Below are 23,333 nucleotides of genomic sequence, written 5' to 3' on the forward strand. Positions count from 1 at the left end.
AAGTCAGCCTTCCGGCGTCCCTTTCGGGAATATTAGGCTATTTATGACAAAACAGCATCACCTGACTTATTTATGACTCTTTTTATCGATTTTCAAATTAGAAAACTCAATACTGCAAACACGGCCTTTCAACGTCTCAGGGACGAAGATTTTTAAGGCTGTGTGGGTCAACTGGACCAAATCTTAAATATGAGCCAAAAGTGACTGTTTATGCAAAGTCAGCCTTCCGGCGTCCCTTTCGGGAACATTCGGCTATTTCTGACAAAACAGCATCACCCGACTTATTTATGACTCTTTTTATCATTTTTCGAATTAGAAAAGTCAATATTGCGAACACGGCCTTTCAACGTCTCGGGGACGAAGATTTTTAAGGCTGTGTGGGTCAACTGGACCAAATCTTAAATATGACCCAAAGGTGGCTGTTTATGCAAAGTCAGCCTTCCGGCGTCCCTCTCGGGAACATTCGGCTATGTCTTGATAAAACAACGTCACCCGACTTCTTTATGACAAAATTAAAATTTGACATATTATTCTTTTATTATTATTTATTTGTTTTTGGCTTTTTAGCAAAAGGTGGGGTTGGACCCGATGAGGGTTGCCTACGTATCTCACATCCGGTGAGAATCAAACCCGCGTAGTTCGGGCAAATGAATAAGTAAATGAACTAATATTTTTTTATTGGAACTGTGAAAGAACTGCTCAAAGGAAGTATATATATTTTTTTTGATTGATTTCTTTTTGAAAGAAAAACTTGTAAAAATTCCTTTTCTTTTGATTTGAACTTTGAGAATTTCAAAAGTAAAAGGAAGTTTTTTTTTTCGAATTTCCATTTGTTTTTTTTCTTATTCTAAAGAAAAAAAAAGAAAATATTTTTGGAATTTTACTTTTGATAAAAGAAATGCTTCTAAAAAATATTTTTTGAATTTTGAATTTTCTTTTCAATTTTGAAAGAAGTATCAAAATATTTTCGGATTTTTTTTTTTTTTTAAAAAAAAAACATTTTTATTATTTTTGTTTTATCAACAATGGAAAATAAAGATATTTATATTATTTTTTGCAAGACATATCTTTTTTGGAATTTTACTTTGAATTTTCTTGGCAAGACAAATACTCTTTGCAACAAATAAAGATATATATATTTTTTGGAAATAAAAAAAAAACTTTTCAGATTTATATATATATATATTTGCGACAAATAATGAAAGTTTTTTTTTTTATTTTTTTTTATTTTTTTGCATTTTCATAAGCAAATAAATAATATAAAAACCATTTTAAAAATAAGACTCTTTTTCATTTTCATTTTCATGGCAAGACAAACTATATATTTTTTCTATTTTTATTTTTTGAAAAACAAAACAGAACAACGACTCTTTTTTTTTCTTTTCTTAGCTTTTAATAAAACAAACTAATACGACATTTTTTTTCATTTTCTCAAAATTTCGGCAGAGTTTTGACAGTATTTGGGCATTTGTTTTCTTTTCAAAATAAACAATCAATTCCCTAACCGCTATTTCTTTTTTTTCAATTTCAAAATATTATTCCTGATATTCACAAGTCAGTCAACACACAAGTCCGAATCAAATTAATGCGCAAGTAGTAACAAGTAAGATGCATCAGGATGGTCATTTTCATTTTTGGTGCACCTGTCCTAGACAGACCCAACCCCTGTGTTGAGCCTCCAAAGTCAGATGCACGTGATGCAAACAAACGTTCCTACTAGGGATCCGGCATGTGGCTTTGTTATACTAGGTTCAGAACCTGGGTGTTTGTTCTAGACCTGGCTTACCCGAGCGGACAGCTCGAGCCGAGGGGGGGTAGCGTACCGGGAATACAGAAGCTTCACCGGCTTAGCAACTTGTCCGAACCTCGTTCTAAATTGGGATTTTACACTATACAGAAAAGAAGTCGTACGAAGTACACCCTTCTTCATGATTTAGAAGACTCAGAGAGGAGATGGGTTTCGGCACAGTTTATACACAGTTCACGTAATATCAAAGCGGTAAAAGCAGCATTTAGCACATTAGGCTCAAACATGTAAAAATCAGATAAAACCAAATATAACAATTTATATGAGCTCGAATTTCTAACCCTGAACCACTGGTTCTGGGTTAAGTCCCCAGCAGAGTCGCCAGAGCTGTCACACCTCCTTTTTCCGCCCCCGCGAGGGTACAAGGAGTTTTTTTCCAATTAAAGGACAGTCGAAACGGGATTTGTTTATTTATTTCAGAGTCGCCACTTGGGAGATTTAGGGTGTCCCAAGTCACCAGTTTAATCCCGAATCGAGGAAAAGAATGACTCCATATTACAGTCCGCGAACCAGAAATCCGGATAAGGAATTCTGTTAACCCGGGAGAAGGTGTTAGGCATTCCCGAGTTCCGTGGTTCTAGCACGGTCGCTCAATTGTCATATTTGGCTTATTTATCTGATTTTAATACAATTATGAACCGATGTGCCAATTTTAACTCTTTACCACTTTATTATTATTATTATTTTTAAAAAAAATTGTGAACATCGTTTAAAACATGTCTTTGGATTACGTCACATGAAATGCACCCGCAATCCGGAACACATTTTTATTCAATGTTTTAGGATTTAGATTTGGGTCGCATGAAATGCGCATCCGAGTTTAAGAAGGTAAAATTAATTAAATCGCGCCTAAAGAGTCTAGCGTATCATTATTTTGGGTAGGGCCGTGAAATTTGCTAAAACGGCTCCTCCCTAATTCTAAGCGATTAAATGTACATTTATTGAGGGCCCCGCAATCTATACATTTCATTAAGCGAGGCTCATCTCATTTATTTGGACAAATCTTAAAACGACTACATTTTTCTATAAAAATGAGTCTCTAAAATAAAGAAAGAAAATCCTAATTTATTACTAGCTTTTATTATTTTAAGAAGACATGACATGCTAATTGCTTGATTAATACAAATATTGATGAAAAAGGAATTTCACTCTTAATTTCGAAATTATAAATAAAATAAAAATTCAACAACTAATATTCAAAATAAACAAATATAGCTAGATTAAAACTCAGCATTGTTATTTTTTTAAAAAAAATTATTGAGATTAATTATTCACAATCATTTGAAACTAGATTTAACCATAATTACTAAAGCTTATTAGAAAGTTTATTAGACTTAAACGTTCTCTTAATCTTGCTTAAGCTCAAGTCATGCCTTAATGCCTAATTTACGATGTTTAATTTAAATTCGTGTCTTAGCTAAATTTAGCTACTTGTTCATGATCAACCTATAATCTTGAAGCCTTCATAACTAGTGAATTAACCTATTTTGCCGAACTGATTTATTACAGACTAACTTATGATATTATTTTCTTATTCCAGTTATTATTTAGTAATTCATGAAATAGCTTAAATACAATCAACAAAAAGAACAAAGAAATAAAAACGAAATTAAAACTTCAAATTTTCATTCTTCATATGTATTCACGCTTCATATTTCGGATTACAATAAACAACTTTTCAGTTGTGTACCTGATATTGGAAGCAAAAGAAAATGAATATGAGAATCAGCAACAGCAGTAAAATCAGTACAACACAGCAACAATAGCCCAGCAACAGTAACAACCCAGTAACAGACCGGTGGAGTAGTAATCCAAAAAAAACAAAAGCTTCCAGCTTTTATGAAACAACAATTAATTCTGATTTCAAACAACAAAAGAAAACAGAATATATTTTTTTAGTTTTTTTTTATATTTGAAAGCTTAAATATTTTTCGGAATTTTCTATATCTTAAATGTTCAGCCCTTTTCTCTCTCTTATTTTCAGATTTGTTTCTCTCTCCCGTTTTTTTTCTGTCTGTGTATTTCTCCCCCTCCTGTGTTTCTGATTTCAAGACTTCTTATAACTCCTCTCATAAAATCTTTCCATTAATTAAAATCAACCCATTTTCTCTACCAAACCCATTATCTTCCCACTCATCCCCATTATATTAAATAAACATATCACACCACCCCATTTCATTTTGTCCCCCATGCTTTATTTAAAATAATACAAGATTCCCCTTTAATTTAAATATTGTCCCCCCTTTATATTAAATAATCATATCACAACCCACCCCATTTCATTTTGTCCCTCATGCTTCAAATAAACAATTACAAAATGTACAATTCCTAAACTACCCCTTCCGACCTTACTGAAATTACCAAACTACCCCTGAACGTATTACAAATTTACCAAACTACCCATCAGCTATAACACATCAATTAATCAAACTTAACCAAAATATAGACAATATGATCAATTTCTAACAATGTTCAAACAACAATATGAACACGGATGAACATCATAACAACAATATCACATGAACATGATTTTAACAACATTTCAACAATAAATCACATGAACACAAATTGAACAACCAAGAACAACTAAAATTTGATTGAACAATATTTTTAGCAACAACAAATCCATTTTTCGGATTTAAACAACAATAACAATCAAACAAGTATATTTAGATTTCTAAATTCAATCATATTGAACTTAAAATCCACTCTAACAATATTACAACAAACAATTCTTATATTACACTTTAAACAAGATTATGAGACCAATTCAAGAAATAATCACAAATGGTAAACAAGAAATCAAACTATACACATTTCGGATTCAAAATCAAACAAACATAATATGAACATGAATTAAATCTAAAAATAAAAATGACGGATTCAAATGACTAAAACCAACATACTTCCCTTATTGCAACTAAATTCTTTAAACAAATAACAAGATCGACGAAGAAACAATTATGAACTTAAACTTGAACTTAACAATATTAACAATTTCTAACAATACATAAACACATGAAACAAATTGAAGAAATATTTAATTAACTTTCAATTTGTATCTAACAAACATCAAACTAACAAATATTCACTTAAACAATAATACAAACATGAAATGAATATGAAAACAATTAATTAAACTTCTATTTTGAAATCTGAAAATTAATTTTAACAAACAACACATGAACATGAACTAAAATTAATTCAAACGATAAACAAAACAAACATTTGCCGATTTTAGATTCGAAAATATCAAAACAAAATACGGACAAAAATAAAACTCAAAATATACTAACCGGATCGAAACGACGAACAACGACCAAACAAACAACGAACTTGACGAGCCTCGACCAAAGCTCGAACCAACGATGACGAACACGAGCAGACGACCAAAGAAGATGGTCGTTTGGCATCGTTTAAAAACGAACCCAGTGGCAGCAGCAGCTCGGAGGAACTGGGAGATGGAGAAGGTCGACGCACTGGCATCCATGGCTGCCTGTGTCGATGAGGCAGCAGCTAGGGTGCGTTCGGCAGAAGCAGTACTCGTCGAGCCATGGACGTCGAGGGTCATCCATGGACGTCGAGCTCGACTTTGAGCTTGACGTTGAATGACGACGATGCTTCCATGGCCAGCAGCTGAAACTCCCAAAAATGTGAGCAACAACAGTCCGTTGAGTAAGAAGACGGAGTGAAATAGCAGCAGCTCGGAGCAAACGACGCAGTGGGGCAGCAACTCGCGAAATAAGCCGTGGTTGTTCGAGCTGTTCGCAGTTGAAGACGAAGAAGTAATGGAGGTCGTTCGGATGGGGAAGATGAAGCAGAAGCAATAAGAAGCAGAAGGATCGCAGCTGCTCGTCGAGGAAGGAGATGAAACAAGCAGCGATTGGGTTTTCCTTCCATTTTGGCCGAGGGTTTTCCGGCGATGCAGCGGCGAAGTAGATGGGGAGGTCGACGTGGATGGTGGTCGTTTGGAGACGAAGCAGCAACAAAAGGATCAGCCATGGATGGGGTCTTTGAGCTTTTGGAGAAGAAAGAGCAAAATGGGTGTTGGGCGGATGCTTTCTTAGTTTTAGGGTTTTTGGCTTTGTTTTTTTTATTTTATTTTTTTTTGTTTTGTGTTGTAAAATGTAAGACAAATGGGTTTGGGTCTTTTGGGTTATGGACTGGGTCGACCCAGTTCGAAATGGACCGGGTCATGGGGAAGATTGGACAATTGTTTGGGCTTGGGGTTGAAATTTGAAGAAGAGGCTCAATTCCGACTTTCTTTATATTTTCGCTTTCTTTTCTTCTTTTATTTCTCTAAAACTAAATTATAAAAATACTTAAACTATTATTAAGAATTAAATTAAGTTATAAAAGTGCAAATTAACTCCCAATAACAATTAACGCACAATTAAGTATTAATTAAGCATAAAATTGTATATTTGGACATTAAATGCTAAAAATGCAAACGATGCTTATTTTTGTAATTTTTTAATTTTTGTAAAACAAATTTAATTACTAACAACTATAGAATTAAATCCTACATGCAAAATGCGACATATTTTTGTATTTTTTATTAATTTATCAAATAAACACGCACAGACAAATACAAATAATTATTCAAAATATCACAAAATATCACAAAATTGCACACCAAAGAAAAATCATTTTATTTTTGGATTTTTTGGGAGTAATTCTCATATAGGGCAAAAATCACGTGCTTACAGGGCCGCCCCTCGAGGACGTCTCAACTAAAGATGCCCCTTTTGACAACCTCCGCCTCTTTGACAGCGCCTCTTTGCCACTGTTGCGAGAAGGTTTGTCCGTTGAACTGACTGTGAAAACCAGAGTGTCCGCCGGGGAGTAACCTCCAAACGAACAGGTCCAATCGCGGACGTGGTCTACCGAGCAACCAAACTTTGGGTTCCCTCATCCGCAGTTGTCCTTGGAATGGGCTGGGTAGAGAAAGCCGGCGAGCAGAAAGCAAGTGCAGGAGCCCTCACCCTTCTCACTCCTCTCTGACCTGCCAATGAGAAAAGATTCGACCAAACAAAGATAGGGTAAAAGAAACTATGGAGCAAAGAACAAAGCAACATGCATAACAAGCCGACTCAACAACAAGAGGCTTGCGCCCAAACTTCTCATAGAAAGGCGCCCATTCGCGAATCCCCATCGTATGGGGGAGAATCGTGCTCGCCCACTCACGAATATCAGCAACTAGCGGAAGAGGTACTCTCTTGGCTACAAAAACAAAAATAAACCCTCAACAAGGTCATTAAAGGGAAACGACCGACAAATATATTAAGAAAAAATGCATAAAGTATAAAGAAAGGAAGACCTACGGGCAAAATTCCACGTCTCAGGAAACCCCGTCGGGTTCGACACCATGTGCTCTGTTCGGACGTAGAAGAAATTCTCCCAAAATCGGCGATTTGCCTTGTCATCCATCTTTACCATCAAACCCTTGGCTCCTCGGTGACGCATGTGAATCATCGTACCTCTAAAGAAATGGGGGCGAAGAGGTGAAGCATTGTTGTAGAGAAATTCCTCGATCGGCCAGCTCCGCGTACTTGATGAGCATAAGGAAAAACATGTACACGTATGGAGAGAGTTGAGCCGCGCACACCTCATAGAAGCGGCTGAAGTCTACCACCATGAAGGAAAAGGAAACGTGTATCCGATGACAAAGGGATACGCATAAAATGCGTAATAGCCTGGACGATGTATATGCACTATGTCCTGATCCGTCGGAACCAGTTTAAAATAATCAGGGATCCCCCATTTGGCTTTGAACGCCGTAAGTGCCACATCATCTATCGTAGAAAAAATGGGTTCCGACTCGTCCCCGACAGGTCTATTGAAGTCAGTCCTCACCTTCCCTATGCAAGGAACCACCTCATCTACCGTCAAAAAACTCTCGTCCTCCGCCTTCTCCACTCCCTCTTCGATTGGGGGTATATCATTTTTCGGCAACAGAGCACCAACATCTCTATCAGAGTTAGAAGAAGCACTAGCCATCTTTTCTTTGATTAAAAGAAAATAGAATGATAAGGGAAAAAGGTAGTGATCTCAGCAAATCCTAACAGAAGCAGAAATATGAGAAACTGAAGGAGAAGAAGAAGAGTTGCAAAAATCTCTCTTGAGCGATTAAGAAGCGTAACATTCAAATGAAAGATTCACCCCTATTTATAGGGATATAAATGCCCTAAGCAGGAAAACCAAATGCCACTATTTTGAAAATGGAAAGGGCATGGAAAACGATGCAATGCATAGAAAACGTGTGTCATAATGATGCATGAGAAGTATTAATGACATTCTGAACTGACGTGACAGTCTGACACAGCTCTCGAAACATCACGTCGCTACCTCGCCATGAGGTGCTCGTCTCTCGCATAAAGCATTCAGATTCCTCCCAATTTTCAAATCAACAAAGTCCTCCCATCGAGCTCTCCAAGAGGTGACCCCAGCGGGTGTAAGGACTAACTGTATGGGTCAAAATCTGACCAGAAAAGAATCGACGTAGGAAGGGACGACAAAAAGTTACTTGGGACTGTCGTATCCATACCACGCTGTAACGACACGCACCTCGGCCACGACCGATGTCATGTATTCAAAACGCTTGAGAGATGAACTGGATATTACAGCATTTCAAGGGGTCGGTCCGTAATATAGTCAAACGACTTAAGTACTATGGTTAATGACCGATGGGTAAAGGAGAAGACCTAGTATATAAACTAAGTGAGAAGGAGAAAAGGGGGCTGAAACAAATCCACACACAGACATGTTCTCCGAAAAGAGGAGGGATCTTCATCTCTCTCTCTATGAAGAAGAAAGAAGCAAGGAAGCTCAGATCCTCAATATATATAGTTAGTCTCATCACACCAAATGTATGGGATTGCACCTTGTTAAAGATGGGTGACTTTTTCCATCCATGTATTCTTCATTGTTGTTCAATGTTATGAAAATCGCTATCCTTTTCTTATATAATGGGATTTAATCAATATTACAGTTAAATCTTATTCTTGCTTTATTTGCTTATTCATATCTTATATCTTAGATCTAGGGTAAATTATCTTTGGCCAGGATTTACCCAATACCTTCTTATTTAATTAGATCAACCTAAAGTCTAAATTTTTTTTGTCGAACAATTATATATAATTATATATATATATATATATATATATATATATATATATATATATATATATATATATATATATATATATATATATATATATATAATTATTTTGCAAAGAGGTAAAATCATGAGAAGAGGGGAGCCACCACCTTTGGTGGACATGTGAAATGATCACTATGAGTTTTGGTCTACCTTTGGTACAGCCGAAGTGGAAATTTATTCAACCACTCACTTTTTGTAAAGGTGTTTAATTGCTTTTTCACTCTTTTCATTAATTCAGATTGCAATGCTTAACATTTTCCTTATATAAATGGGATCCAATTGGTTAATATATACAAAAAATAATCACTATTGTATTATTTGCACTATATAATTTTTCAATAAAGTGAATTCAATTTAATTCCCCCTTCCTCCACTTAGTTCCGTTGGTGGGTGTAGCCTAGTGATTCATGAAATGAGATAAAGATTTGCAAAACGACGACATTTTTGTAGAGACAAACTCGCTTGTGATTTTTTTCTATATATTTACTTTGATGGTCAAATTACCGATACTTGTATTAATGAAAAATAGTAAGCAAGTGACAAAATAGATGAGATACATGAGGATTACATATATAAGGTCAATTGAACTGTTGGATCACATGAACCCTACCTAGAAAAGGATTTTGAAATTAAGCTTTGACGCTACCCCACAAAACTCAACATAGTTTGTTCATGAAATTGGTGAAAGGAAAGGAATCAAATAAAGGCAAAGCCTGTCTTTGCTCGGAGATTAGGATCGATGAGAGGATATACATGCACTTTACTACAACGAAAGTGAGAATATATTTCTGTACTACCGGACCTTAATTTGTTTGGAAATTATTCGAACGATTACTTATGTAAAGAACAATTTTTTCAAGAATTGCAAAAAGGCAAAGTGAAGGACGAAATGCAAAGAATGTATTAAGAGCAGCTTTATTTCTCTTCTTTTACTTTTTTCCTTTGTTTTTAAAAATATACTTTATTTCTTTCCTAATTTATAGTAAAGTTTCTGACTGTTGTACCCTTCAAGACTAAAAATAAAAGTGGAATATAATATCAGTGAACTAGTGAGAGGTAATTGATAAGTTAATCTGCAGCAGATATATGTAGATTTGAAAAACTAAAGTTTGATAATTATATATTGCTCAATTTAAATTATTCTTGACAAATTTTAGAAAAAAGCAAATTATAAATTATATTTGTTTTCCATGGTACTACTGCATATGCATCAAATATATATTTTGTGGAAACTATTTGTTAAATGGTTTTCACTTTTCACCATCCTAATTCCATCGAGTCGAATTAATTTCTCCTCTCTTATTTATTATCACTTCATTATGTAACAATTATTTGATAGTATTACTTTTATGTTTGTAATTGATAGGAACATTTTATATACATATAGACCATAATGGAGTACTTTATTTTCCATTTCGTTCTAAATTTACTACAAAACTTAGAAATAAAATAAAGAAAATTTCTTGATACGATCAGTGTTGCCTACACACGAATAATTATCTCTCGAGGTTGAGCAATCTCAATTTCACTATAAGATTTGTGAATGAATGTTGGGTTAGGACACATAGAATATTTTGATTTGCATGCGGGGAGAGACACACATACATTTGGAGATTTGGTCGAAAAGTCAGTCGACGCCCACCCGATTAGAGGAATCGAGAAATTAAATGAGATCAAAACTAATTTTAATAGCACTTGGGATTTGTTATGAAGTTATGTTCCTTGAGCCGATGGTCTATCGAAAACAGTCTCTCTATCTCTATAACGTAAGGGTAAGGTCTGCATAAACACTACTCTCTTAGACTCCATTTATGGGATTATTATGGGTTTTTTGTTGTTGTTGTTGTTGGATTTTTTTATGAAGTTCTGTAGATTTCTTCTTGAGGTGTACCCACTTCAATAGTACCAACATATTCCAAATTATGAAAAGGTAATATCAATGAGTAGAACCTGCATTTGGCGCAGGTTTGGATCTCAAGTTAAGTCGAATTTGATTTAAAAAATAACCAAACCGAGCTTACAAAATCAAGTAGAAATGCACTAAGTAGCCAACTTTAAGGACACCGTCCAAAACATACACAATTTTTAAAAACTATTTAAAGCTTAGCCAAATTCGACGAACTTCAAACGGCTTGAAGGTTTGAAGTTTTGAACTACCAAGTCCTAAACTTCAAACCTGAAGGTCTAAATTTTGAAACTTTGGCCTGAAGCTTTAAATTGCAGCCTGTTGAAGCGGCTAAACTTTAAATACTTTATATTTTTCAGCTACTTTTAAATAACGGTCCTAAAATCGACTATTGTCCACTTCGCGGTTCGCCCAATAATCAAACAAAACTTAAATACAAGAAAAGTAGAATGTTAAAAAGGCTTATTCATATTGGGCTAGAATAAAATGAATAAGGAAAAATGACACTGTATAACTACTTTATAAATAATAGCTGAATATATATATATACACACATACATATTGTATGTTATATACAAAAATTATATAAGTTTTATATACTTTTCGGCTATAGAATGTAAATAGTTTCTTGCACGGGCTAAAAGTGAAAAAAGCCCAGATAGCTTATGAAAGCCCATAAAGAATTAAAGATGAAAACTAGGCCCAAATATTTAGTAGAAATCGGGCAACAAGATAACAAAGCAATCTCCGTCTCTATAGAATCACTCTCTTCTTCAGAGCGACCAAACCTTTCAATCCTTTCCAGAAAATCCTTCTTCTTTCACTTATGATTCGTTTCATCTCCTGAAATTTGCAACAGAGAAAACCCCCAAAGATTCCAAATCGGAGCTCCGGCGACCTTTCGGGTTCGACCCTCTTAAATAGCGGGTTTCTTCGAAAACGGAACTGTAAGATTTCTATTTTGCATTCTTTTTATTGATATGATATTTATAATTCATGTTCTATGTTAAATAATGGGCTCGATAATTTTCTCTGTACTTGTTTATATGTCTGTTTTCCGAAAAATTGGGGATATAGTTAGGTTTTTTAAGGTTCCATGAATATCTGCTAAAGGGTATTCTTTCAATTTAATGTACTTTCTGTAGAAATTCGAGGTAATCTATATGTATATCATGTCATTAGATGGTATTTGAGAAGCCTCACGGGATTAGGTCTAATGGTAAGAGCACAACACATGATGTGTGGGATCCAAAAATGATGCCCCACTGGCTTTGAGGGATTTCTCGATTATCAAAAAATTTAGACGGTATTTGAAAAATGTTTTTGGGTTTAGTTGTAAAAGGACTAAGATTAGTTTTTAATCTAGACTTATGTAGGGATAAATGAGGATATCTAGTTTTAGATGAAACCTAACATTGCCTTAAAAGAAAAGTTATCTAGTATTGGAATAAAATGGACCTATAAAGGATAAAATGACATGGTTATTAGAGTTGCCGATACCTGAGAGGTAGCAGGTACGTGGTGGAATACTAGATGTGCGCACAAGCTGAGCAGGGCACCATCGTCACAAAAAAATAAATGACATGGTCATTACTGATGGTTTTGCATTATCCTATGTTGACCTCCCGATGCACCCGCTGTAGGTGTATAGCAGCTTTTGTGTATAGACATCTATTCCAGGCTACAGTCCATCCTAATCCAGCAACTTTTGTTGGTGCTTTGGTCTTCCAAAGCATCTTCCATGGCCATGATTCCTCCCGCTGCCCAGTTTGTTTTTGAAGAAGATTATAGCAGCTTTTAACGGAGTACTTCTTATCTCTACTGGCCATCCAAATCTGGGCATCCTCTCTACTATCATCCAAGGCTATAGGCTCTAAAATTTTGAGTAGTTGACAGATATCTTCCACTTCCCAATCATTGAAGTGTCTTCTGAAAATTGGTTGCCATCCTGTTCCTGAGTGCATTCTGCAACAGTGCAAAGTTTGTTAGTAGTAAAGCTATAAAGATGGGGAAATTTTTCCATCAATTTTTCTTCTCCGGCCCAGACATCTGTCCAGAACCTAGCTTTGTTCCCCTTTTCAATCTTCACCATTATGTTTCCTTGTAGTAAAGGCCATAAACTACTTATATACTTCCACAGACTGGCACCTGTATATGTAACCACCGGACTAGGATCCCAAAAGTCTTTTTTACCATATTTAATGGTAATCAGCTTTTTCCATGATTCCTCACCTTCTTCATTAAATCTCCATAACCATTTGCACGATAGACTTTTGTTGTGAAGCTTCAAATTTCGCACTCCAAGCCCTCCAGCTTCCTTGTTTCTCATTACTTTCTGCCAATTGACCAAATGCATTCTCCTTTTTTCTGCATTGCCTTCCCATAGAAACTGGCTCCTAATGGAATTGATTTTCTTCTCAATTGCCGAGGGTATAGGAAATAAAGACATCAAATAGGTTGGTATGCCATCCAACACACTATAATTTAATATCACATAAGTAAAAAGATCTAGGCAACCCTAAGTAGTCGAGATTAAGGCTCAACCAATTGTTGTTTTATTTTACGTTAGGTCCAGTATTTTCCAAATGCCATTTTTCCGCTGCCTTTTACCTTGTTGTTGCTATTAATTGGTTATTGCTTCCTTTCACTGTTCTTGAGCCGAGGGTCTATCGGGAACATCCTTTCCACCTTCATAAGGTAGAGGTAAGGTCTACATACACATTACCCTCCCCAAACTCCACTTGTAGGATTCCACTGGGTTTGTTGTTGTTGTTGTCCAGTATTTGCCAATATTAAAGTTTTAATCTGACTAGAGACTTGTATATCAGTGTTGGGGTAACTGTGAAATTAACAGAACATCTAACTTTCGAAAACCTCTGAATTGCCTTATGAGGCAAACTGTTTAGTATTTGAATGAAACAGGTTCAACTAGAGATAAAGGAATATAGAAGATTCTTACAGCTAACCCCATTTAATTAGGAATTGAGGTATAGTTCATTGATTTTGATATTGGAAAGAAACAGATCTGGATAGAGTGGAATGGATAAAGTGGACTTTTACAGCGGGCCACAACTGTGTTGGGATTAAGGCATAATAGATTAGTTGTCATATGGTTTCATCTGTTAGCGTTCTCTGCTGCTATGTGACTAGTTGGTGGTGAAAAATTTCTATCATAGTATTTTAAAAACCAAAATATATATTGAAAAGAATGAACTCAAAATGAAAGTGAGAGACTATAAAAGATGTACATTTTATCTCAAAGGAGACATCATGTACCTTTTGGTGAACGATGCTTCTTATGTTTGATTGAACGAAAATAAAAAGCATTCAATTAGGTCACACCATGGTTATCATGAAAGGTTCTAGGAATTGCTATACAAAAGATATGCGTCAAAAGAAATTTTTTTCATTTTTGGTAGTAAGAGAAAAGCCTGTTTAGTTGACTATCACCAGGCTCCCAGCTGGTACACCCTGTGGAAACAGTACATTCTGTGTGAGTTCTTAAATGTTTTCTTCACACTACAAAACTAGATTTCGCTTTATTTCTTGGTTTATAATAAATATCATCATCTCAATTCGCGCAATATTGTTATAACACTTGCCAAAAGAACCTTATGATACTTCAGCCATTTTTTCTTCTCTATATTGGTTGCCCAATGAGCGAGTCTATCTTGTCTCAATTGTGGCACAATTTGTCTAGTGGACACTGGACAGATGATGCTCTCTCTTTATTTTCTTGGGAATGGGGTGGGTAGTTTGCATGTTAGCGCCCAGATCTTGAGGTGATATTTTACTGTATACTAAGTTTTGCGTGCATTTCTTTCATGCATCCTCTGATCTCCAGATATTTGCAGATATTTGAGGTACCATGGCTGAGATGGATCTTCTTACGATAATCAAAAGCGTACCATTCCTGATCGAAGAATTGGGGAAGGCATTAAAAGATCTTGAATCTCACGAAGATACCTCCATAGATAAGGGTTTACTCGAGGATATTGAAAGACATTTCCGGGATCTGGAGGCCTCAGCAGTGAACAAGTCTTTGGAACTTGAAAGTAGAGAGAAAGCCTTTAAGGAACAAGAATCTGATGCACATCTGCTGATTGCTTCACGAGAGGCAGATATAGCTGCTAGGGAGCAAAATTTGTGGGATCAGTTGCAGGAACTTAAAGATGCTGCAGTTTCTGCAATTGCTGCAGCACGGGGAGATCATCAATTGGCATCTTTAGAGCATACAGATGTAGAGGACAGCAAAGACATTGAGGTAAGCAGCTCTCTTGGTGGAACAAATGAACTTCATACTGGCTCAGAGGTAAAATCCTCTGGTAGAGCTGGTGAAAATGCTGATGGTGTTTCTGACAAGGTCAAACCTCGACCAGAACTGACAGAATTATGTGAGAAGATGGATGCAGAAGGACTTCTGCATTATATTATGGAGAGTAAAAAGAATATGACCTCAATTTCTGAGGAACTCTCCGTTGCCCTTGAAGGTGCAAGTGAACCAGGCCGTTTGGTACTGGCTTCACTTGAGTTCTTCTACTCTAATGATGAATCTAACTCTAAAGCTGAGGAAAGCAGAAATGCTAACCATAGCTTGCGTCAAGCCTGCCTTGTTTGCATGGAAGCCATGGCCACCTTGTTGGCGAAAGCTAAACCAGGTGCTGATCACCTTCTGTACCCAGAAATTAAGCAGCAAGCCAAGGTCATTGCTGATGAATGGAAGCCTAAGTTGGCTACTGCAGGCACTGATGCTGCCAATCAAGCTCCATTGGAAACCGAGGCATTTTTGCAGCTCCTTGCAACTTTTAGGATTGCTTCAGAGTTTGATGAAGAAGAGCTCTGCAAGTTTGTTCTTGCAGTGGCTCACAATAGGCAGGGGCCTGAGCTCTGCCGTTCTCTTGGCTTAGCAGACAAAATGCCAGGTTGGTGTTCTTTTAACTGACCTGATGTGGTCTGGAGACCAGACCATCTCTTCTTTGAGACGCTCTTTTCACTGGAAATCTTGGACCTTTATAGTATACTCTGCTAGGAATTGTTCAAATGGCGCATCTAATAGCTGCTGCCTCTCCAAATATGCAACCATATTACTTCATCAAAAAAATTATGCAATCATTTATGGTGTTTAATTCTATTATTATTATTATTATTATTATTATTATTATTATTATTATTATTATTATTATTATTATTATTATTATTATTATTATTATTTCTTTGCAGGTATCATTGAAGCATTGATTCATAATGAGAAGCAAATTGATGCTGCTCGTTTTATTCATTCCTTCAAGCTGACTGAAAGATTTCCCCTTGTCCCGCTCCTGAAAGGCTATTTGAGGGACTTGAGACGTAACGCACAAGGGAAGGGAGGTAACTCGGGAAACAGGGAGGTACTACTAGCCAAATTATTCCTTTGGTTGTCATGCATTTGTTAAATTTGACCATTTAGGAAATTCTAATTTCATTGGTAGCTCAAATATTGTGTCAATACAGTTGCATGCATGCACAGTTAATTTCCAATGATCTATATAGGTAGATGAAGTCATTGGTTTTTACAAGTATTAATCCACTTGTGCTTTATTATATACATATGACATGCATATTCAACACGATTTTAGTCCTTAGAATGCAAAAAGTAATCTAATATGAGAAAGTGAAGAAAATAGTAATCTTAATTTGCCATGAACTTGCTGTATATTACCTTTCATGCTCTCTGGTTATTCAATGGAAATTTCTTGAAATTAAACACCAAAATCCATGTCAAAAAAACATGTAAATCGTATCCACATACATCTATCGTGTTGGCCAAATCATTTATACAAATGTGTATTTTCTCTTTACACCAAAAAAGTAAATGAAACAAAAGAAGACTTTTTAATAGTAGTTATATTGATTTCATTGTTTTGGAACAGTGGATAATGGGCCAGCCCCTCTACCCTTCTTATCGAAAACTTCCTATTTTCTCCCTATCTTCATCTAACTCATGATATGGTCTCTCTCATAGTCCTAGGTAACACCATTTCTTTCTTGAACCCAAAAAAGTTCAGAGTTGTGTGACACATGTAACATGTAACAATTGTATGATTTGGGTCTTGGTCTTCTCTGAACTGCTTATAAACAAAACTGGCTTTACATTGTTGGCCCCTTTTTCCTCAACTTATCAATCGTTATGGCATCCGTACTGCACACCATGTGAAGAAAGCTGGTTTTTTGGTGCCTCTCCGTCGCCTTTCCTCCCCACCACTCTCCTATCCCCGCTTCATCAAACTTCCATAAAATGATTTCACCGTGTGAACGGACAAGGAGCCGAATATTTTGGTCTCTACTGGATGTACTAGATATTGGGAAAGACAAAGATCCTGGTTGGTGGTCGATGTTGTATGACCTCCCCAGGGAGTGAAACCTTAGTTCACTGATTTATAAAGAAGGACAAAATAACCGAACCATAATTTTTTATAAAAATGTACAAGTAAATTGTGAATGTGAAGAGATATGGAACTTGGGTTATCCCAAGTGTTTCGTTTGATTAAAACCATGGTTTTTTCTTCTTGGAGAGTGGGAGAGTTTTACGTATAAACAGTTAAGGTGAAGCCAAATTTCCTCCTAGTCCTTGATTCCTTAATCTAGAGGTAAAAAGGAGGATGCAATGTGAATCCTTTTTCAGAAAGAAACGCTAGAGTTAATTTAAGCTCTTTTCAGATTTTAGTTAAGAGTTTTGATGAAGTAGCAAGCCTGGGTCAAAGAAGACTGTAGAACAGCTATATGCAGCAGCTTGCCCTAGGATTTTAAAGTTTAGTGTAGATATGCACGTTTAATTCTTGTCAGGGAATGAATTAGATTATCTAGAAATAAACAAGTTGTAAATAAGTAGAAAATTGCCTGCAAACTGAAGCATAGTGGTCATGGCTGACACAATAATAACCAGCTTGAGGCCTTTCTACTTTCAAATTAATTTAGTGGGGCTTAATGCTTGAGTTTACTGATATGAATTTACTTCTTTTCGAGGTTTGACAATTAAATATCACCATGGCAAACTTGTTCCTACTTGTCTATCAGAAGCAAAAAGAGAGCCAAAAGACGAGGGGAGGTTGGCATTTTTTATCTCTTAATATAGGCAAACTCTCTTACAGAATAGTACAATTGCGCAGGAACTTGCAGCTGTTAGGGCAGTGGTACGGTGTATTCGAGATTACAAGCTTGAAGCAGAATATCCACTTGATCCACTACAAAGAAGGGTTGGTCAGCTGGAAAAAGCCATTTCTAATGACAGATCTAAGTCTAGTGATAAGAGAAGACATTCTGGATCAGCTAGACACCAGCAATTCAAGAAACCACGACCAAGTGGAGGAACACATGGATCTACCAGACCTGCTAACGTTCCTAGCAGACAGCCCCCCTCTGTTTTAGTAGAAAGAGTGGCCGCTTATAATCCAAGCAGACCAGTCCCCTCTGGTTTAGTTGAGAGAGCAACTTATGCAGGATTGTCCGATAAGTACACTCATCTTAGTGCATCTTATGATTATCAAGCTCCAAGTCAGGCTGCATATCCCCAGCAATCCTATGAGCAGAGATCATATTACTATCCAGCTGATGACGGAACTACTGCAACTTCTTATACACCTTCTCTGCCATATAGTTATGGCAATTACGCAGGCAGCGGAATGCCAGTAGCAGATGAGATAATTACTGCAAATTCTTATACAACAGATCTTCTGGCATCTAGCTATGGCAATTATGTGCCAACAACACATCAATCCTACGTGCCGAAGGAGTAGTACTGAGCTTTTATTTGTAGTAACAGGGAGTGACTATCCTGATAATTTGCTTTCCATGATAACACTTTTGGCTTGAGTAAGCGCGTGTCTGTCACCAATATTTCATCATCTGTGATCCTTAAACTGTTTATCCTAGAAGTGCATTATGTAGATTGTAGGGACAACCTCAACTTAAGTTTCTACATAAACTTTAGTTCATTAGTAGAAGTGGTTAAGTGGTGTTTGCCATTGATTTGGATTAGCAATTTGATGGTTTAGCTAATGCCAATAGTGGCACCCCCCCCCCCCCTCCATGTCATCTTTAGATGAAATTATGTTTATATCAGGTCAGATGCAGTTGTATGTTGGTTCACTCTTTCAAGTTGAATCCAAAGATGGTCTTACAACAAAATTAAGTACCTACTTATAGGTAAATTAACAGTATGTAAGGTAATGGTCCAAGAAAATAAAGATAAATATCAGAATAAACAGTAGTTTTAGGGGTCCAATAAACAGAATTCATTGAATAGGTTTGAAGACCTATTGGTCAAAGGAAAGGTTCTTGGGCATTGTCTCTAAGTTCAACGATATGAGATTGTCTCACTTTCACATTCATCTGTTTTCAGTTTGAGCAATACATTGCATTTAAGCTTTGTTTAGTTTGTAACGCTTGATACTGTGTACAAATCGTTTTCCCTACCGTGACTGTTAGAGTAGACATTCTATGTATATGCCAGCCGGGTAAAAGTGTGCATACCAAACAAATTATCCATTTATTATTAGTTTTAGTATTTTTATTCAAAACACAATTCTTATCCCCTTTGTCCTAATTTATGTAGCGGTGTTTGACTGGGTATAATCTTAAGAAAGAAGAAAGACATTTGAAACTTCGGTCTAAAACAAGTCATTTAAATTTGTGTTACTATGTATAAATTTGAATAGGTGTCTTGGAGCAACGGTAAAGATGTCTTTGTTTGACCAATAAATCACGGGTTCAAGCAATGGAAACAGTCACTGATTCTTGCATTGGTAGGTTGTCTACATCATACTCTTTTGGGTGCAGTCTTTTCCTGGACCCTGCATGAACGCTGGATACCTAGTGCATCGGGCTGCCCTTTCTAAATCATCTCATTAAGAGTAAAACTGAAAGTCAAGAGTTAAGTTATTTCCAAATAAGGAAATATTTATAACATTTTCTTTTAAATAGACTAAAGATGAAAGTATGACACATACACTGGAATAAAGGGAGTCTGATTTTTAATCGCTAACATAAGCAAGTTCAAAGAAGTACATAAATTCTTATATATAATTTATGTGTTGCGGAATATCGTGGGTTCAGTAGCACACAATCACACACAAAGCAAATAGAGAAGAAAGATCAATGCAAGGATTTAACGAGGTTTGGCTAAGCCTAATCCTCGGGGCAAAAGCAGAGAGAGTTTTCCATTATAAATGAGAAGAAAAATACAGTACAATCTATAGAATCCTCAACTACGACCCCTATAGATAGATCCCAAAAGGTCCCAAACATACAAGAGAAAGGTTTCCCAATATGACAAGAACAATAGCTTTTCCTTTCCCAAATATATTAGGACAATGAGTTTTCCTAAACCTATAGGAATTATGGGTTTCCTAAAAATACAAAAAAATAATTCAAGCCGCAAATAACAAATCTTCCCCTTGGTGTGAATTCTCTTCATCAACAGAAACAACGTTTCTCTACCTTGCCCTCAACTCTCGCAAGGTCTCTATCCATTATCGCACACATCAACCAAGTCTAGGCAACGCCTAAACTTATTAAGAGACTCAATCTCTTTAGCCATAGCACTAATCCGTCGATTTGGTTTTGTACTCTGAATAGCTTCTGAGTAGTATAACACTCAAATGCATCAACGGTCTCTGCACGTGCCAAAGCAAATCCCACTGGATTCGTTTATCCGAGAAGATTCCCATCAATTACATTTGCAAACTTTTGCGGTCGGTTGATTACTCTCTTCTCTCTGCCTGTTGCAATGCTATATGGTTGTTGTTGCGCAAATGCACCAACATTATCATTTTGATAAATATTTTGTACCTCTTCCACTTTCTCTACTTTAGAACTACTGGGCTGAGCTAGGGGAGATTCAATTTCTAACTCTCTGTAGTCACTGATACCACGATCTGTTTATGCAATTTCCTTCTCCCTCTGATTGTCCAGTGAGACAGATTCATTAAATGTTACATCCCTACTGATAATTAGCACTGAAATCTTTTGATCTGTGCACCACAACCTATAACCTTTCACTCCAGTTGCATACCCTAGAAATATGCATTTCTTTGCCCTCATCTTAAGTTTTCCATCCCTCACATGAGCATAAGCACGACAACCAAATATCCTTAAATTTGAATAATCAGCAAGCGAACCAGACCATACCTCAAAAGGAGTTTTGAACTCAATAGATGTGGATGGAGATCTATTGAACAAATAACAAGTTGTACTGATTGCTTCAGCCTAAAAATCTTTGCCAACACATGAGTTTGAAAGCATATTTCGTGCCCTATCACAAAGCTTTCTGTTCATACATTCTACAACACCATTTTGTTGTGGTGTTCCGACACAAGTGCGATGTCTCACTATGTCCTCTCTGCTGCAGAAATTATCAAACTCAGAATTGCAAAATTCCAACCCATTATCAGTTCGAAGACGCTTAACTCTTTTTCTCGTATGCCTCTCAACCATCGTCTTCCATTTAACAAATGTCGAAAATGCCTCATCTTTTACTTTCAGAAAATACACCCACACCATTCTTGAGTAATCATCAATCAAAGTCACAGAATACCTGGCACCACTCTTGGAGGGAACTCTATTTGGACTCCACAAGTCAGAGTGTATATAATCTAACTTGTCTCTGGTCTTGTGTTCGGCCTTCTTGCTGAACTTTACCCTTGTCTGTTTACCAAACACATAATGCTCACAAAAATTCAAATTTTGATTTTGTACCCATTCAGCAAATTTTGCTTAATCAAAAAAGACTATTCATTATCACTCATATGGCCAAGTCGCAAGTGCCACAACTGAGACTGATTCATATCACTTTTCCCAGAAGCTACAGTAGCTTCCCCTTCAACTACACTAGCCTGAAGATGATACAATTTAGAATGTAGTTTACCCTTCATGAGTACCATGGAGCCTTTACACACTTTAAGTATTCTATTCTCGGAGTAAAATTTATACCCTTGATCATCCAAAGTCGAAAGAGAAATCAAATTTCTCTTTATCCGAGGAATATGCCAACACTCAATATTTCTGATAATTCTGTCAAACATTCTCAATTTGATGTTACCAACCTTCTCTACTGGTAAAGATTATCATCTCCCATATGAACAGTCTCATTTATTTGCTTTTAAGTTGCAAACCAATTCTTGTGTGGACACGTGTGGAAAGAAGCACTAGAATTAAGAACCCAAGAATTCTACACATGACTAGAACTCACAACACAAACTTTCCCTATATAGTCGCTATCATCAGAATTATTGCTAGTGTCAGCAATATTTGCCGAATTATCTATTTTCTGCTTCCCTTTTTTCTCCTTCAGCTTAGTACAATCTCTCTTGTAATGACCTTGCTCCCCGCACTCATAACTGTGTTGCTTCCTTACTCTAGACTTTGATCTAGCGGTTGACTTTTCCTGTTAAAGTCCTTTTGTTGTGTTCTTCCTCTAATCACAAGACCCTCACCCTCAATTCTGCTGTGTGAAAATCACTTTTTCAACTCTTTAGATTTTAGTGCATTACTAACATCTTCCAGTGAAATGTTGTCTTTCCCATATAGTATCATATCAGCAAAAGTATCATAAGACGGTAGTAAAGAACATAACATAATCAAGGCCTGATCCTCACTCTCAATTTTGATATCCACATTCTCCAGGTCCATTATAATTGAATTAAACTTATCAATGTAAGTTTTAACAGGTGTACCTTCATTCATACGGAGATTGTATAATCTTTTTTTCAGGTAGAGGCGGTTTGTTAGCGATTTCTTAGAATACAGATCTTCCAGCTTCTTCCATGACGTTGTTGCAGAAGTTTCTTCAGCAATTTCCTGAAGAACGCTATTTGTAACGCTCATGAAGGTCGCACTCAAAGCCCTCTCCTTCAGGCTTGCCTTCTCTGTCTCTTTCATCTCTTTAGGAAAATCCTCATCAATTGCCTTCCATAACTCTTGTAACACCAGAGACGGTTTCATCCTAATCTTCCATAGACTGAAACTAGAACCCCCGTCAAATTTCTCTACTTTGTACTTTGTTGAAGATGATGAAGACATCTTAACCCTAGATTATATCTATAAACCCGAACCTTGTTCTGATACCAATTGTTGCGGAATATCGTGGGTTAACTAGCATATAATCACACACAAAGCGAATAGAGAAGAAAAATCAACACAATGATTTAACGAGGTTCGGCTAAGCCTAATCCTCGGGGCAAAAGCAGAGAGAGTTTTTCAATATGAATGAGAAGAAAAACATAATACAATCTATAGAATCCCTAACTACAACCCCTATATATATATATATACCAAAAGGTCCTAAACATATAAGAGAAAGGTTTCCCAATTTAATAAGGACAATAACTTTTCCTTTCCCAAATTTATTAGGACATTGAGTTTTCCTAAACTTATAGAGATTATGGGTTTCCTAAAAATACAAGTAAATAATTCAAGCCACAAAT

The 23,333-nt window shown here is 36.3% G+C and overlaps 1 protein-coding gene across 1 annotated transcript; it reads left to right on the top strand.

Annotated features, from left to right (window-relative positions):
* The first annotated feature begins 11,624 nt into the window (after positions 1 to 11,624).
* Positions 11,625 to 18,879, top strand: LOC104241421 (FRIGIDA-like protein 3). The gene is made up of 4 exons (XM_009796357.2): positions 11,625 to 11,822; positions 14,730 to 15,797; positions 16,096 to 16,262; positions 18,021 to 18,879. The coding sequence occupies exons 2-4, from the start codon at positions 14,744 to 14,746 to the stop codon at positions 18,645 to 18,647; spliced, it is 1,848 nt and encodes a 615-aa protein (XP_009794659.1). The 5' UTR covers positions 11,625 to 11,822; positions 14,730 to 14,743; the 3' UTR covers positions 18,648 to 18,879.
* The last annotated feature ends 4,454 nt before the right edge of the window (positions 18,880 to 23,333 follow it).

Source organism: Nicotiana sylvestris, chromosome 4 (assembly GCF_000393655.2).
Source record: "Nicotiana sylvestris chromosome 4, ASM39365v2, whole genome shotgun sequence".
Taxonomy (NCBI): Eukaryota; Viridiplantae; Streptophyta; class Magnoliopsida; order Solanales; family Solanaceae; genus Nicotiana; species Nicotiana sylvestris.